The sequence below is a fragment of the Salarias fasciatus genome, chromosome 16, assembly GCF_902148845.1.
Source record: "Salarias fasciatus chromosome 16, fSalaFa1.1, whole genome shotgun sequence".
Classification (NCBI taxonomy): domain Eukaryota; kingdom Metazoa; phylum Chordata; class Actinopteri; order Blenniiformes; family Blenniidae; genus Salarias; species Salarias fasciatus.
The window spans coordinates 493652-511434 of record NC_043760.1 but is presented as its reverse complement, the minus strand read 5'-3'; the positions used below and the strand labels follow the sequence as shown (position 1 = coordinate 511434).

The 17783-nt window shown below is 53.3% G+C and overlaps 1 protein-coding gene across 1 annotated transcript in view; it reads left to right on the top strand.

Moving 5' to 3' along the window:
* The window catches only part of pdia5 (protein disulfide isomerase family A, member 5), a 104959-nt gene that overhangs the window by 58916 nt on the left and 28260 nt on the right, over positions 1–17783 (top strand). Inside the window, exons 9-11 of the mRNA XM_030112743.1 lie at positions 12346–12437; positions 13416–13487; positions 14759–14895. Of these exons, the coding sequence (XP_029968603.1) occupies positions 12346–12437; positions 13416–13487; positions 14759–14895 (301 nt within the window). The remainder of the gene's footprint in view (positions 1–12345; positions 12438–13415; positions 13488–14758; positions 14896–17783) is intronic.

The following is a 17783-nucleotide window of genomic DNA, read 5'->3' as shown; positions in this document are numbered from 1 at the left end:
CGACGCAGCTCGCCAGCAGGCGGCTAGACGTGGGTCTGCATGCAGTGGGAAAGGAGTCTAAAAAAAAAAAAGCCGATCATTAGCGGGTGAAGACACGGGTCGACCCGCTAGCTGCAGGGGGACATGGGTAAAAGAGACAGCCTCTTGGTCCAGGGTTCTGGTGTTCTGAATTTTTGGTCTCCCACAGTGGAAAGAGAGAGAGAGAGACGGGGGGAGAGATCATTTTATTTCCATGGAAGTGGACACAGGTTCACAGATTTATACAATAAATCCACGACTCATTTTCCCAACATCACCTTACAGAACAGCTACATAATAGTTGAGAGAGAGAGAGAGAGAGACAGAGAGAGAGGACGTGACCCCTAGCTCTAAGCTTTATTGAACAGAAAGGTCTTCATCCTGGTCTTACAGCAGAGACTGAGTCAGCCTCCCTTCCAGACTCTGGGAGCTGGTTCCACAGAACAGGAGCCTGATAGCTAAAGGCTCCACCTCCTGTTCTACTGTAGAGAACCTAGAACCTCCAGCAGACCAGGACTCTGAGAACGAAGCGTTCTCCTGGGTCCTGGGACAGTATGGGACTTCAGCCAGGTTCACACTTGCATGACTTTTTGCCACGATGTTGTCGTGGCAAGGCGTGCCTATCTGGAGTCATGAACCGGCAGACTCCCGCACCGTTCACGGACAGTTCACGGACAGTTCACGGACAGTTCACGGACAGTTCACGGACAGTTCACCGACAGTTGATGCACAGTTCACGAATGCGCCCGTCAGTTTCGCGAACTGGCATGACGCATTCACGACACGTTCGCGACGCGTTCTTGACGCATTCACGCATAGTTTGCACATAGTTTATGAGCTTCCCGCATTGTCACGACGTGGTCGCGCGCGCAGTTAATAATTGTATTGTCTTACAGGAGCGGGTTCTCCTTCACCATCTCTGCAAGCTTAAACTCGGCCTCATCCGTCCAGCGGTAGTCCGGAATGTCTTTTTTAGACACCCGGGCCCTCTTTTCCCACTGACTGGCGGCCTCGTCCTCACCCAGTGGAGTGTCCACAAAATCGGCTCGGTCTCCGGTCTCTGGCCCGTCGGCGTCTGGCCCTGTCTGCTGGGTATCCTCTTCTGACATCTTCTCTCTTCATTTGCGAGCTCTGAAACGGCGAGCGGTGACCAGGAAGACCAATTTTTAGTCCAGCACTGCAACGTCCGGAACTGCTCGTGTTTGCCGTAAACTGCTCGTGAACTGGTCGTAAACTGCTCGTGAACTGGTCGTAAACTGCTCGTGAACTGGTCGTAAACTGCTCGTGAACTGGTCGTAAACTGCTCGTGAACTGGTCGTAAACTGCTCGTGAACTGGTCGTAAACTGCTCGTGAACTGGTCGTAAACTGCTCGTAATGTGTGTAAAGTTGTCGTGAACTGCTCGCGCCATGGGAAGGCACGGCCTGGTGCGCCGCGCACAGCTTCGCCAACAGGTCATGAACTACTCGTGAACTCATCGTGAACTATTCGTGGCAGTGCGTGCCATGCCACGACTGGCAGCATCCTCCCGCATCGTCCCGACAAGTTCACGGCCTGGTCGCGATATTTTGTTGTGGCCAAAACTGAACATTTCAAAATTCTCGTCCCGACATGGCACGCAGTCCCGACGGGTTTACGCACACTTCACGCCACTTTACGGGTGGTTTGCGACCGTTTGCGACTCGATCGTGGCAATGCGTGCCACAGAATCGTGCAAGTGTAAACCTGGCTTAACAGCTGTTTAAGATCTGACGGTTCCTGGCTGTTCAGGGCTTTATAGGTTCAGAGGAGGATTTTGAATTCTACTCTAGATTTAACAGGAAGCAGTGAAGGGAAGCTGATATTGGGCTGATGTGATCTCTCCTACTGGTTCTTGTGAGAACTCTTGCTGCAGCATTTTGAACCAGTTGGAGACTTTTTGGGCAGTTATTGATTCCTGATAACAAGGCGTTACAGGAGTCGACTCTGGAGGAAACAAGCCGACTGTACGAGGTGGTCTACACCGATCGACAATCCGCTCCGTGTCTCATATAAACGCCGCCTGACAGCGGAGCGGATTAAACGGGGCATTATTTGTTCCGCCATGCGTTCCCTCGTACGCAGTGACGTGTGATGTGTGCAGTAAACGGGAGGCAGGACATTCAAAAACAAGCAGAACGAAGGTGGTTGAAAAACACTTTCAATAAAAATCCAGAGAGAACACTGGAGAGGGCAGATGGAAGCAAATTGCGCAACAGCGAGTTGTATGAAGAGCTCCATAGCAGAATACGAGCGATCGCCCGGCTGGTGTTATGGATTAACTGGTTCTCGTGTTAACGAGTGACGGTGGAGGTCTGTGTGAACACCTGCTGAGAACAGCAGCTGTTAAAGTCAGACTCACTGGAGCTGTCGATCACCGACGTTCACCAGAACGACTACATGTTTCAGCGGACACGGCGCTGCGCCTCACGCAGTTTCTGGAGAAGAATGAGATGAATCTCCTCTCCCATCCGCCTGATTCTCCAGATGAAGCCTCCAGGGACTTTTTCTTGTTCCCCAAGTTGAAGAAGCAGCTGAAGGGACAGCGGTTTGCAGATGTGGAGGAGGGGACAGAAAAATCACAGCCGGCCCTGAATGACACAGTTACGCAGGGGTCTGACGACGCATTGGTGAAGTGGGAGACACGGCTGGAGCGCTGCATTAATGCGGATGGAGATTATTTTGAAGGCGACGGTGGTGTTTTATTTTGAAATGTCAGAAATAAAAAGTTATAATCAAATTCTGGGAACTTTTGGGTACGCCCTCATATCAGTTCCTGATCCAGTTTCTGGAGTTTTTAGGTCCTGGAACAAACACATATAAAAGCCCACATTGCAAATCATTATATTCTGTTTTCAGGACCATCTTAGAGTGGACTGAAGTGGACTTCAGGATTATGAGCTGTTATGCATCTCATTAAAATTCCTCTGATTACCTTGTATTTTTTTTAATTTTCCCACTTTGTGCAGCCTGCTGAGGGGCGACCTTCCCCTGAAGCCCCAGGTCTCTGAGAAACGCCCTGTATGAAAAGTAAAGTGAACTATGAGAGAACAGTTCTGACACAAAACAGGGCTACAGCTGTTATATGTGAATAAAAGCACAAGTAATCTGCTGTTGTGATCTGCTGCCAGGCTGGTTATTTTATTATATAACATTTTCACAATCGTCTGGTTGACATGCAGCACTGCTGTGAAGGAATTATTCGTTCACAACCCACACGTTTCATTCTTCATCAGTCATTTGATCCCAGCGGTGCTCGCTGACGTTAACGTTACCGGTGATGCCTCATCATGCTCCGGTCATGTTTACTTTACCAGCGGAGCACAAACGGCAGATTTTCAGGTGTCTTATCCGCTCAAAGCAGAAAGCAGGCTGCGGCAGTATCAACAGAACGTGTCACCGCCGTGCAGGAATTAAAACAAGTTAGTCGTTAACGTTACATGAGCAGGTGCACTTAACGCTAACGAGCTGTCACGGAACACTGCAGCCACCTTAAAATAGCGTTTTGGGTTTTTTTTAACAAAAAATACTCACATTTGCAGATTTCTTTGGCTGCCGCTGATGTTTTCTTTGTCATTTTGCCGACATTTTCCAGCACAATGTGGGGAATTTCACATCGCCCTCGTTTTCTAGTGTGCCCCCGGAAAATCTCCGTTTCAGGGGCCAGGTAGCCCTCGCACTCCGCCCTCCCCCTCGGTCTGAAGGGGGAGGAAGTAGAATCGGGACGCCGCTACCACTTCACGTGAACGTGAAACGAAGGGTTAGGGCCAGCGCCCACATACTGCCAAACGGCCGCGAGGCGCAGGTCGCAGCACTCTGTAGCACTCCGTAGCACTCCGCAGCACTCTGTAGCACTCCGCAGCACTCCGTAGCACTCCGCAGCACTCCGCAGCACTCTGCAGCACTCCACAGCACTCCGTAGCACTCTGTAGCACTCCGTAGCACTCTGTAGCACTCTGCAGCACTCCACAGCACTCTGTAGCACTCCGTAGCACTCTGTAGCACTCCGCAGCACTCTGCAGCACTCCACAGCACTCTGTAGCACTCCGTAGCACTCTGCAGCACTCCGTAGCACTCTGTAGCACTCCGCAGCACTCCGCAGCACTCTGCAGCACTCTGTAGCACTCCGTAGCACTCCGCAGCACTCCGCAGCACTCCGTAGCACTCCGCAGCACTCCGCAGCACTCCGTAGCACTCCGCAGCACTCCGCAGCACTCCGCAGCACTCCGTAGCACTCCGCAGCACTCCGTAGCACTCCGCAGCACTCCGCAGCACTCTGTAGCACTCCGTAGCACTCCGCAGCACTCCGCAGCACTCCGCAGCACTCCGCAGCACTCCGCAGCACTCTGTAGCACTCCGCAGCACTCCGCAGCACTCTGTAGCACTCCGCAGCACTCCGCAGCACTCCGCAGCAATCACGCACCCATTGAAGTCAATGAAGTGGCAGAGCGCCCACTGCCTGTGCGAGTGCTGCGGCGAGCGTCCGCCCGCCGCCGTCCTGCGGACCGCTCTCCGCACCACTTCGGTCCAGGTCTATTGTTGCCGAGGCGCAGCGGAGCCGGAGTCCATTTCCCATCATGTCAAAGCAGCAACAGGAAACCAAAAGAGAGCAACACCCGTTTTATCACAACAAATGACTCCAGAAGTTGACTTTTTATATTCCCAGGCATATTATTTATATACATATCTATATAGATCACTACTGAAGCTGTCACACAGGTTTTTACATGTAAATAAAAGCGTAAATATACACTTTTATGGATGAGTGTTTTATTTTGAAGCCTGAACACGCTCTGGCGTCGCAAAACAGTGAGTAGTGAAGTTTTTAAACTGGAGAGCAGCATGGCTGACGAAGAGAAACTGATCCTGGAGGAACAAGACCCAGAATCCTCTCTGACAGCAGTCATCCTGTTTATAAAGACGCCAGCAGGAAGGAGAACTCTTGGGCAACAATGGCTGAAGTTGTTGGCGTGAGCGGTCAGTAACTTGTAACGATATGAAGCGCCTGTTCAAACATGTTTTCATGGAGATCGTCATGGAAACATAATCCCACACATGCGCTGAGCGCATGTCTGGTCAAAAGGCGGAGTGCGGAGACCGTACTGCATCAGGTGGGCGCACTCGTACGGCGTGGCACGGCGCTCACGCAGCCGTTCTGCAGTATGCGGGCGCTCGGCGTCAGGGCAGGGGTCAGCAACCCAAAGTGTTCAAACAGCCATATAGGACCAAAAAAACAAAAAACAAATCTGTCTGGAGCCTCAAAAAATTATAAGTCTTATATAAGCCTTATATGAAGGCAACACAGCTGTAGGTGTATATTAGCTATATTAGCTATATTAGCTATATTAGCCTCCTATCAAAATGAGTACGTTAGCTGCAAATACATAATGAGCAGCATGACTGAATGTTTATTTTCCCTGCAGCGTCCTGGAGAGAACGAAACACCACACGACCCTGCTGTACCAGACTTGGTGCTTTAAGTTTAACTTCTGCTACAATATTAACGTATTGTGTTTTGTCAGATTGATGAAATTATAGAAATACAGTCAAGAAATCAGATTGTTGGTGTCATTTTTATTTTGAGGATTTGAAAAAAACAAAAGCAAAATGGAATGTGCCCATTATTAACAGGCCTCCTGTCAGACCCTCCCATGGAAGTAAAGTACAATCCTCTTCAAACTTCAGTAATACAATCCTCTGCTCTTTTCCCAGTATCTGGGTAACAGTGCAATAAAACACCTGCAGTTAAAACACAGTCTGCACCTGTACAAATAGAACAGCAGCCTTTTGAAAAGGTAAATAGGTTATATAAAATGAAAACAAGCTTTTTTTATTTTGATTTCTGTGCATTTCTGTGCATTTCTGTGCATTTCTGTGCATTTCTGTGCATTTCTGTGCATTCTGCAAATGCAAAGTTAGGCAGCCTGAAGTCGGTGCAAATGAATGAAATGCAGAACAATCCTTTTCTATTTTCCCACTGATGGCAGCAACAGACAAATGAAAAGGCCACGACTGCAAACGAGTAATAAAACAGCCTGCAATTAAAAGGCAGCTTGCTTGAAAAAGTAAAAGACAGTAGAACAGCTTTCTGAAAATGTAAAGCATAAAGTTAAGATCAGGCAGCATCCTCCTCTCTTCCTCCTCCTCTCTCAGCAACAGACAGCTCAACACCAGCAGCAATCCTCAGACCTGAGCAACAAAACACAACAACGTCCCTGCGTGTCGTTCAGAATACTGACAACAGTCGGAAATCTCTTTTTAAAAACGGACACTTTGATGATAAATATGTGCCTTTGACAGGATTGTGTTCTCACCCGTTTAATGTGACTTCTGTTTTCGGACATCACTGGACAGCTCCTCAACATCGGGCATGAAAGATGAAACTTCAGTCTCCAGTCAGGACTGCAGCTCTCCTCTGAGCTGGTTGACCTGACCTTTCTTTCACCGTCTTTGCGTAGAGAGGCGGTTTTCCTCGTGTTATTATCTCTCGGGTTGCAACAAAACTTGCAGCAGTAGTGGAGTTTGGAGATGAAATCCACTTCTTAAATCCATCTTTGTGCTCCTCTAATTTCTTCAGAAGAACTTTTTCTCTCCCTGTGGACTGGGTTAATGTAGCACGCCTTCCCTGAAAATGTCTTTAGAACTTCTCGTTACAAAGCAAACATGCAGGCAATCTCTGCATTGGCAATGAAAGCAAATGATTCAGTCCGTTCTTCCTTGAATATCTATCTTTCTCTTTTTACCTTTGGATCCGTGGCCATGACAGACCGCCGGTTTGTTCACAGCAGCCGCCTGCCCGGCGCCGCGCCGCGCTGCAGCGCCGTCACAAATCTTGGTTGACAGAAATGTTGAAATGTAATATTTGTTATGCACGTCTTTACAGCATTGTAAAACACTCAGAATGTCTGTCATGTTTGTCCTCCTACAGAAACCTTATTAAAGCCAAAAATATATCCCTCCATATTTTTCCATTTTCATACATTTTTGAAGAGGCTCCAGGGAGCCACTGGGGGGCGCTAAAGAGCCGCTCCGGAGCCGCGGGTTGCCCGCCCCCAGGTTAGGGCCAAGGGCGAGGGCTGAGGCCCAATCCCATTTCTCCTTCTAGCCCTCCCCCTTGCCCCTCCCCTTTGAATCAGAGTGCTAAGGGGTGGGGCCAAAGGAAACCCCTCCGAATTGGGACACAACTTCAGCAGTGGCGTTCGTCGCTGCTGCCGATGACGGAGGCAGATGCCACGATTGTTTGCCGAAGAAGAATGTTTTTCTTACATTTTAAAAACTTTATTCATTGAGAAAATACTTACATTTATGAACTTCTTTCGTTGCGGACACCGCCATCTTGCCGATCTTGCAAGGCTTTCTGGGAAATCTGGCCTCCCCCTCTGTTTGGAGTGTGCCTCAGGAGAACCTCCGTTTGGAGGGGTGAACAGCCCTCCCCTTCCCCCGCCCCTCCGTCATGACAGTCGGGACACCCTACCCTCCACGTCAACGCACAAAACGCAGGGGGGGGGGGGGGGGGGGGGGGGGGGGGGGGGGGGCTGAGGGGGGAGCTTCACCAGGACCCTGGAGAACCAGGATTCATGTGGATCACTTTGGTTTCCGTCCATGAATACAGTCGCGTTTAATACGATTGTTTACAATGGGAGAGAAAAAACCGCATGTGAACTGGACCGGTGATTTGATCTGAACTTCAGACCAGACCGGACCGGTTACTGCCACCGACACCGACACCGCGCCGCGCCGCGCTGGACGCCCGAGTTTTATCGCTGGTGTGTGAATTCACTGGCGGGACGCACAACGCTGCACAAACATGCAGCACAGAACATCCTGCAGGACGTCACAGCGCCTCCTCACGCCTCCTGACAGCAGTGGCAGGACTCTTCTGGTGGTCCCACAGTCCGGTGTGCTCCGGCTGGCTCTGTGTGTGTGTGTGTGTGTGTGTGTGTGTGTGCGTGTGTGTGCGTGCGTGTGTGCGTGTGTTTGTGTGTGTTCGTGTGTGTGTGTGTGCGCGCACACTGATGGATGGTGCGGTTTTGTTTCGGGCTGAAACGATTCATCGAATAAATCGAATAATTCGATTATAAAAAAGCTTCGAATTAGATTCTGTTGCTTCCAGGATTCGTTTATTGTGTGCAGTGAAACTGCCGTGAAGCGCCAGCGTGTGGCGCCCGGAACTCAAGCGCAGCGTGTTTCTGCACCGGAGTGTGAGACGCACGGACATGTCGGAGCAGGTGGGCTGTGTTTGAAACCGCATACTGCCTCCTACATCCTTCCATACTCATACTATCCATCCTGCATCCTGCATACTCAGTCCATCAGACAGTCTGCAAAGCGTTTACACTACAGCATACTACATTATAACCCACAATGCATTGCACTCCTCCCCGAGCCGAAATCGACCTGCTAAAGCTGATTTCACTTCAGCTCTAAACTCTTCAAACGTAGAACTTCATCGGGATTTTTTTAAATTAGGCGACAGGTGGTGGTTCAGAGCCGAGTGTGTCGTCTATTTGTCCGAATTCCAGCCGTTTAGGATTTTGTTCGGACGAATTCGGTGAAATGTGAGCCAGGATCCAGCAGGAGGAGTCAGAGAAGCAGAGCACACAGGAACCCCGCCCCGCCCCGGGGCCCCCCCTCCCCCGCCCAGCCGTGGCGGTCGGGTCCCCCGACCCGGCGGGCTACCATGGATCACGCCGCCGGCCGCCCCCGCCGCTCCGACCGGCTCCCCGCCGACCCGCTCGGCAGCGGGACCGAGACGCCCGGTCTCACCCGGCGGTCCTACGGAGCGGCCCGCCCCGGGCGTCGCACCGAGTCGGTTCCAGAGGTCCGGCGGCGGACCCCCGGGCCCCCCGGTGCGGCGCGGCACCTCAGCAGCGGCCCGCCGGCGAGCGCAGAGTTTCTCACTCCCTCCGGGGCCGGACCCAGATCGCGGGGCCAGCCCCCCACCCCCCCACCCCCCCACCACACCCGCCGGCCGCCAGGCGGCGCAAGCTCTGTCTGGCGCAACCGCTGTCCGTCGCATTGCATCTTGGGCAATTTCAGTATGAGTAGTGAACACACGATGTCCGCTCAACATTTCTGGCGAATGCAGTATGCATCCGGGAACTTCTGGCATACTCCAAATGGCATACTGCCGGTGTAGACGCTCTGCATACTCACTACGTTAGAATGAGGAGTAGGTCAGTCTGCGATTCGAACACAGCCACGGAGCACAGCGCGGTGAAACGACGCGGCGTTCACACCGCCAAATGCTTTCCGCGATCTTGCGTCAGAATACTATTGAAAACAAATGAGAACACGCTTTCCACCAGTGACGAGACGCGGCGTGCTGTCGCGGCGCGTCGGGGCGTCGAAGAGCAGAATGAAGAAAATGCTGGTGAAAAGGAGGAAGCACAACAAAGAAAACGCCAGAAAGTGTCAAAAGTTTGGGACAACTTTCAACGAAAAAAAGGGAAGAGCTCGGTGCAAAGTCTGCGCTGCCGAGCGGAGCTGGCGGATTATCACAGCACCACGGCCATGCTAATATAAAAAAAAAAGTGACTGCATTCTGAAATTGCTGTTTTGCCCTCCTTTGAATGCACTTTAAATTTTAGGGCAGCTGCCAGTTTAAAAAGGTGAAGGTGCTGTTTTGGACTCAGCCTGAGTTTTATTATTTTTGTTTGTTTTTTGCACAAAACAGACGACAAATTAATATCAGTAGGACTTGTCTGAATACTGCCTGCTGTACTTGAAGTGTTCTTTAATAATCAGCTCTCATGTGCGTTTTTTATATTGAAGGTAAGGCCTTAGCCCTCTCTCAGGTATTTTATTTATTTTTTATTTAAATAATCTGTGAATTTAAAGTGCAAAGTTCATCCTAGCAATGAGTGTTCCTGTGCAGTTTAATAAATGTTACTGCAAGCATTAATAGTAGTTCATTTTTTGTGCATGTCGAGTTTTATATTTGCCAAAATAAAAAGAAATGTTAAACCTACACTAAGGAACTTTTCAACCTTAATAAAACATTTTAATATCTTTTGTGATGATACATCGACTTACAACTAGTTGAATGACCCTCTGTCACGGGCTGAGGGCGTCAGTGTTGCTTCACCTGGACTGAGCAGCTGTGAGGAGGGTGGTAGGAACCCTGCTCACTGAAAAACTCCAAATGTGCGGACTGCTTTACGGCGTGCGTCACATCATGATATAACATTGTTTAGCCACCATTAGATTCATGACCTCGTCGCTGTCCGTCCTTCACACAGCCACTGGAAACAAATGAAGGCGAGTTCAGTCCAACAGCACGCCACCAGGAGCAGCATTTTACCACGTCACGCGCTAGGCCTCATGGGAACTGTAGTATTCCTTCAGGCAAAACACTACCGCTTTGGTCCACTGGCGCCGCCAAAATCAACGAAAACTGAAAGTTCCTTAGTGTAGCTTTAATATATATATATATATATATATATATATATTCATAATCCGATTAATCGACCAAATGAATCGATAGATTAATCGATTACTAAAATAATCGATAGCTGCAGCCCTAGTTTTGTTCTTTTTTGTTTTACTGTTCAGCACTTTTATGAATATGAGCAGAGCTTTTACAAATAAAGATTGAGATTGAGATGCTCCGCCCACCGCCACCGCTGCTCTGTATCTGACATGAGGAAGTCAGCTCCTCCGGCTGCAGCGAGGCGGCGGCGTCGCTTCAGGCTGCTGCTGCCCTCCGGAGGCGGTCTGAGCTCGGTGAGTTCCACCGTCTGCAGGAGCTGCTGGACGGCCGGTTCCAGCGCTGCTTCAGGCTGACGCTCGGTTTCCACCAGAAGCGGTGAACAAGTGAGATCGCGCACGCCGCTCGCCTTGGCATCACGCCAGCTGTTCTGGTGGGCGGAGCCCTGCTGCCCTCCGGCAGCACGTCCGTGAAGACCTCCACGCTGACGGGCTGTCCTGGCGCCAATTCGCTTGAAAGGTTCAATTATTTCAACTCGAGCGACGAGCGATGGAGCGGCGGATGGCGGGCGGCAGCGACTGGCGGTGCAAGTCGACGGGCGCGCGGATTTTTCCCTGGAAACACTTGCCGCCGGCCGCTCGCCGCATCATCGCTCGCGTCCACCGCCTGCCGCTCAAGGTTGAGCAACAGTCGCGTCATTACTGTGACTCTGTATGTAACGTCGCCGCCCGAAAAATTTGCGTGGCGTCCGGTGGAACCACACCGTTACACTCAGACTGACTGGAGGATAAACACCCGGTGAGCTCGGTGCAGCGCTCACTTGAGCTCCATGTTCACCAGACGAGGCGCCACTCCTCTTTATTTTTCAGTGACAAACCGGAAACCACAACTAAACAACACATCCTTCGAAGATTGTCTATGGCAACACAGTGACAGATATCGCACTCCAGCAGGGGTGCGTGCGTCCGCTCCAGGGCCCGGGGTAATGCGTGCGTTTGTGCACGGCTGTTGGAATCCTCTGACGGGCCGGATTGGACGGTTCGGCGGGCCACATTTGGCCCGCGGGCCGCTAATTGCCGACCCCTGCTCCAGATGAAGCTGTCGGCTGGCTTTACCTGTGCTGACCCCGCCCCTTCTCACCTCAAAATTTGATTGGTGGATCAGGACCCGGTCTGGGCAAAGACAGAGTCACTTCATCTTCCTGGTTTCGCCAGGATAAAATGCTTATTTCTCAGGCTGGCAGAGCTCACGATGAAACGTTTCAGACTAAATGACTACTATTACGTCACACTCTGACGGTGAAGACAAAACAGGAAACAAAGATCAAGTACTGCAGCTGTAGCATGTTGCTTCATTTAAACTGAGATGTTCATCCTCAGCCAGGTTTCAGTGAGGTTTAATAAATGTAAAGTATGATGAGTTGTTAGGTCACCAGTCAGCCGGATCCGGAGGAGAGGGATCAGATATTTAACAGTCCACATTTGACTGTTGTGGGTTTTTGTTCTGCTGCAGGTTTAGTTTGGATCGATCAGGTTTCTAGGGTTCACTCCTGTCCTCTGGTGAAGGTGCTGTCTGCTGGAGATAATACCAGAGAGTGGGCGGGGCTTACCGTTAGCCAACCAGCTGGACTGACAGCTGGAGACGTGTGGACTGCTGGATGTCCCCTGACAGGACGGAGTTTCCAGCCTCTGGGATGTAATCCATCCTGACGGTAGAGAGCAGGGCGCTTCCAGAAGACCCCGCCCCTGCCTCTCCCCCTGACCCCGCCCCTGCCTCTGACTCTGACCCCGCCCCTGACCCCGCCCCTGCCTCTCCCCCTGACCCCGCCCCTGCCTCTGACTCTGACCCCGCCCCTGACCCCCTGCTCTCTTCCTGGTTCAGGTTCTGGCCGGGATGAACGTCCACCCGGCCCAGTTCGACGGCCTGAAGCAGGAGTTCAGCGTCAAAGGATACCCCACCTTCTGCTACTTCCAGTGAGTGGAGTCCTCTCTTCCTCTCTTCCTCTCTTCCCCTCTTCCTCTCTTCCTCTCTTCCTCTCTTCCCCTCTTCCTCTCTTCCTCTCTTCCCCTCTTCCTCTCTTCCTCTCTTCCCCTCTTCCCCTCTTCCTCTCTTCCCCTCTTCCTCTCTTCCCCTCTTCCCCTCTTCCCCTCTTCCCCTCTTCCTCTCTTCCTCTCTTCCTCTCTTCCCCTCTTCCCCTCTTCCTCTCTTCCTCTCTTCCTCTCTTCCTCTCTTCCCCTCTTCCCCTCTTCCTCTCTTCCCCTCTTCCTCTCTTCCCCTCTTCCTCTCTTCCCCTCTTCCCCTCTTCCTCTCTTCCTCTCTTCCTCTCTTCCTCTCTTCCTCTCTTCCCCTCTTCCTCTCTTCCTCTCTTCCTCTCATTCTCTCATCCCCTCATCCTCTCATCCCCTCTTCGCTCATCCTCTCATCCTCTCATCCTGCTGAGGTGTGACGCGTGTGCTGCTGGTGTGTGTGCTGCTGGTGTGTGTGAGGTGTGTGTGCTGCTGGTGTGTGTGAGGTGTGTGTGCTGCTGGTGTGTGTGAGGTGTGTGTGCTGCTGGTGTGTGTGATGTGTGTGTGCTGCTGGTGTGTGTGAGGTGTGTGTGAGGTGTGTGTGCTGCTGGTGTGTGTGATGTGTGTGTGCTGCTGGTGTGTGTGAGGTGTGTGTGAGGTGTGTGTGCTGCTGGTGTGTGTGAGGTGTGTGTGAGGTGTGTGTGCTGCTGGTGTGTGTGAGGTGTGTGTGCTGCCGGTGTGTGTGAGGTGTGTGTGCTGCTGGTGTGTGTGAGGTGTGTGTGCTGCCGGTGTGTGTGAGGTGTGTGTGCTGCTGGTGTGTGTGAGGTGTGTGTGCTGCCGGTGTGTGTGAGGTGTGTGTGAGGTGTGTGTGAGGTGTGTGTGCTGCCGGTGTGTGTGAGGTGTGTGTGCTGCCGGTGTGTGACGCGTGTCCTGCTGGTGTTCCAGGAAGGGCCGGTTCCTGCACCACTATGAGAACTACGGCGCCGGCGCTGCAGACCTGGTGGCCTGGCTGAAGGAGTGAGTCCCTCCGGTCCGGTTCCTTGTTGTTTGGCTCGTTCGTTCTTCTGGTTCCGTCGACCTCGTTAAAGGTTTTAAGCAGTTTGAGGCTCCGCCTCCAGAGGCTGTCACCTGTAGCCGGCGCCCTGCTCTCCATCACACCCTGGTCTCCGTCCGGGCCGGCTTCGCCACGGCGCCGCCGATCCACATCGATCCACATCGATCCACATCGATCCACACCGATCCCCACCGATCCCCACCGATCCACACCGATCCACACCGATCCACACCGATCCCCACCGATCCACACCGATCCACACCGATCCACATCGATCCACATCGATCCACACCGATCCACACCGATCCACACCGATCCACACCGATCCACACCGATCCACAGCGATCCACATCGATCCACATCGATCCACATCGATCCACACTGATCCACACCGATCCACACCGATCCACACCTGCTCTGCTCTGGTCTCATTTCTGCCTTCTCACCTCGCCGCCTCCCGCGGAGACCAGTCCAGGACCGAGCGTCCTCCTGGTCTCTTCCTGCTCCTGGTCCTGGTCCAGCCGGCTGGTCCTGGTCCTTCCTGGTCTCTTCCTGCTCTGCTGCTCCTGGTCCAGCCGGCTGGTCCTGGTCCTTCCTGGTCTCTTCCTGCTCTGCTGCTCCTGGTCCAGCCGGCTGGTCCTGGTCCTTCCTGGTCTCTCAAGGAGGATTTGAGATTCGCAGGGTCTCCCTCCATCTTTCTTCACCTCAGAGTTCTGATCTTCCGGTTCACTGCAGGAGCCAGAAGTTTCACGTCTGAAGGTGGAAGTGTCCTGACGCTGTGGGCTGGGAGCCGCTGTGGGCTGGCAGCCGCTGTGGGCTGGGAGCCGCTGTGGGCTGGCAGCCGCTGAGGCCGAGTGTCGTTGACATTTCAGTTTTTCCTCAGATTTGCTGCAGGACGGTTCATTAAATGTGAAACTTCAGAGTGAAGTATTGAAGCTGGACTTGTAGAGTCGTGCATCAGAAACGTTATACGTTAGAAACCCAACAGTTCCTCCAGAAACGGACGGCGCTCCACATGAAGCCAGTTTTAATGACGACGTTCTGGTGGAAGAAAGTCCTGCTGCGTTCTGCATGTTCTGCATGTTCTGTCTGTGTCTGGTCCCCGAGTGGCGTCCCCGGGCGGAGCCGCTCCGGGCCCGGGGTGTGTGTGTGTGTGTGTGTGTGTGTGTGAGCGGCGGAGCTGCCCCGGTCCCGGTCCTGCCGCCGGCTCGGCTGACGTTCCTTCCCGTTTCAGCCCCCAGCCCCCCCAGCCCAAGACCCCCGAGGTGCCGTGGGCGGAGACGGACTCGGCGGTCTTTCACCTGACGGACGAGTCCTTCGACGGCTTCCTGGAGGAGCAGCCCGCCGCCCTGGTCATGTTCTACGCTCCATGTGAGTCCAGAGCCACACTGACGGGTCCGGGTGTGATCCGTGTTTCCCCCGGACGCCATGAGATCACATACAAAGTCAATGTAGTGACGCCATTGTCGCTCAATCGTGAGCGGCGGCCGGCGGACAGCGGGCGGCGGCCGGCGGGCAACGGCCGGCGGACGGCAGCGAGTGTTTCCTGCCATGAAATTACAGCGGTACAATGAAATTACATTGAAACGAGAGAAGGAGCAGAGCTGGGAGCCGGTTCCACGTGGTAGAACCCGGGGTTCAGTGAACCTTCCCCCCACTGGGTCCGGGTTCCTCCATCAATCAGTGGAGCAGCTGTTTTGATTGAAGCCCAGTTAGAACTGAACCCACTGGATCCAGGCCGTCTCAGTGGATCAGCTGACTGATGTTCTGTCTGGATCCCTCGTCACGGCTCTAGTCCACCTCAGAGCCTTTGTCCAGGACATCGCGCACCCGTCGACTTGCACTGCCACTCGCCACCGCCCGCCACTCGACACTCGCCGCCCGCCGCTTCATCACTCAACACTCGTCGCTCGAGTTGAAATAATTGAAATTTTCAAGCAAATTTTCACCAGGACAGCCTATCAGCGTGGAGGTCTTCACGGACGTGCTGACGCAGGGCAGCAGGGCTCCGACCACCAAAACAGTTGGCGCGATGCCACGGCGAGCGGCGTGCAGCATGCGCGATTTCATTTGTTAATCGCCTCAGTTGGAAACCGGGCGTCAGCCTGAAGTAGTGCTGGAACAGCAGCTCCTACAGAAGACGGTGGAACGCACCGCGCTCAGACCGCCTCCAGGGGGCAGCAGGCAGCCAGAAACGAAGCCAGCGCCTCGCTGCAGCCGACGCTGACTTCCCCATGCCAGATACAGAGCAGCCATGGTGGTGGGCGGAGCCATCTCAATCTGTATTTGTAAAAGCACTTCTTATCGGTAAATGTTATCGGTAAATGTTGTCGGTAAATGTTGTCAGTAAATGTCGGTAAATGTTATCGATAAACGTTATCGGTAATGATATCGGTTAATGTTGTCGATAAATGTTATCGGTAAATTTTTTCGGTAAATGTCGGTAAATGAACAGGAAGCCGTCCCTGTTTCAGGACTGTTTCTGGGGATTTGGGCTTTTGTGAGGCGAGGCGCTGAGGAGGGGGGCCTCTGGAGGCTCTGAGGAGGGGGGGCTCTGGAGGCGCTGAGGAGGGGGGCTCTGGAGGTGCTGAGGAGGGGGGCTCTGGAGGCTCTGAGGAGGGGGGGCTCTGGAGGCTCTGAGGAGGGGGGCTCTGGAGGCTCTGAGGAGGGGGGCTCTGGAGGCTCTGAGGAGGGGGGGCTCTGGAGGCTCTGAGGAGGGGGGGCTCTGGAGGTGCTGAGGAGGGGGGGCTCTGGAGGCGCTGAGGAGGGGGGCTCTGGAGGCTCTGAGGAGGGGGGGCTCTGGAGGCGCTGAGGAGGGGGGGCTCTGGAGGTTCTGAGGAGGGGGGCTCTGGAGGCGCTGAGGAGGGGGGGCTCTGGAGGTGCTGAGGAGGGGGGGCTCTGGAGGCTCTGAGGAGGGGGGGCTCTGGAGGCGCTGAGGAGGGGGGGCTCTGGAGGCTCTGAGGAGGGGGTGCTCTGGAGGTGCTGAGGAAGGGGGCTCTGGAGGCTCTGAGGAGGGGGGGCTCTGGAGGCTCTGAGGAGGGGGGCTCTGGAGGCTCTGAGGAGGGGGGGCTCTGGCTCTCCTGAGCTCTGCACTCTGTTCAGGATCCTCCAGGTCTTTGTAGACCTGCTCTGAGCTCTGCTGCAGTCCTGTTGGAACAGGAAGGGGCCATGTCCAAACTGGACTCAGATTGAGGGTACCGGGGGGGGAGGGGGCCTGGAGAGACATTTAAAATCTGGTGATAACGCGTTTTGACATTTAGAATCAACCAGAGCAGAGCTTCCAGTGGAATCTCTTCACCAGAAGTTGAATATGTGAGAAACCGGCCGGTGTGAAACCAGGAGGTCATGAAGGCGTCAGCAGATACAGTGGATAGTTTAATGTCATTTTCAAAATGTTTATTTTAGTAATTAAAGCCTGAGTTTGTTCATAGAACGTGATCTTCCAGCCTGGGAAGCTGTCCCAGTTTGAGATGCTGGACTTGTCCCGGTGTCTGTCCTGCTTCCTCGCTGCTCTGAGGCTCCTGGAAGGTTTTGACCGATAGAGCAGTGAAACTCCTCCAGATCACGGATCACCAGATCACAACTCCATGAGGAGGTTTTCAGGTAGTCTCCACTGCCCAACGTCGGCTCCGGCGCCAGGAACAGCCTGTAACTCGACACCTGGAGGTTTTCATGTGATCGATGTAAGCAGAGAGCCACACCGTGGAAACGTCACCAAATGTCTCAAAACCAAACAGTTACCTCAGAAAAGCAGGATAATTTCAACATGAATCCATCTTAAATAGACCTTCTGGTGGAAGTTCGATCCGGAGCGGTGGGTTCCTGAAGCTGGAGGACAAACCGGACCGAGTGCAGGGTCAGCCTGGTGTTCAGAACACGCTGTTTCACTTCCAGAGTCTGTGAACTGAACGCCAGAGAACCTGGGACTGGTTCTCTGGGTGGACCTGGGACTGATTCTCTGGGTGGACCTGGTTCTCTGTGTGGACCTGGGACTGGTCCTCTGGGTGGACGTGGGACTGGTCCTCTGGGTGGACGTGGGACTGGTCCTCTGGGTGGACCTGGTCCTCTGGGTGGACCTGGGAATGGTCCTCTGGGTGGACCTGGGACTGGTCCTCTGGGTGGACCTGGGACTGGTTCTAGATTGATCCGGTTCCTGCTTCCAGCTCTGTATTCAGTGCAGGAAACACACCGAGCCGTAACTCACAGTCCATCTCCGTTCAGTCCGGCTCCGTTCGGTCCAGCTTTGGCTCCGTTCGGTC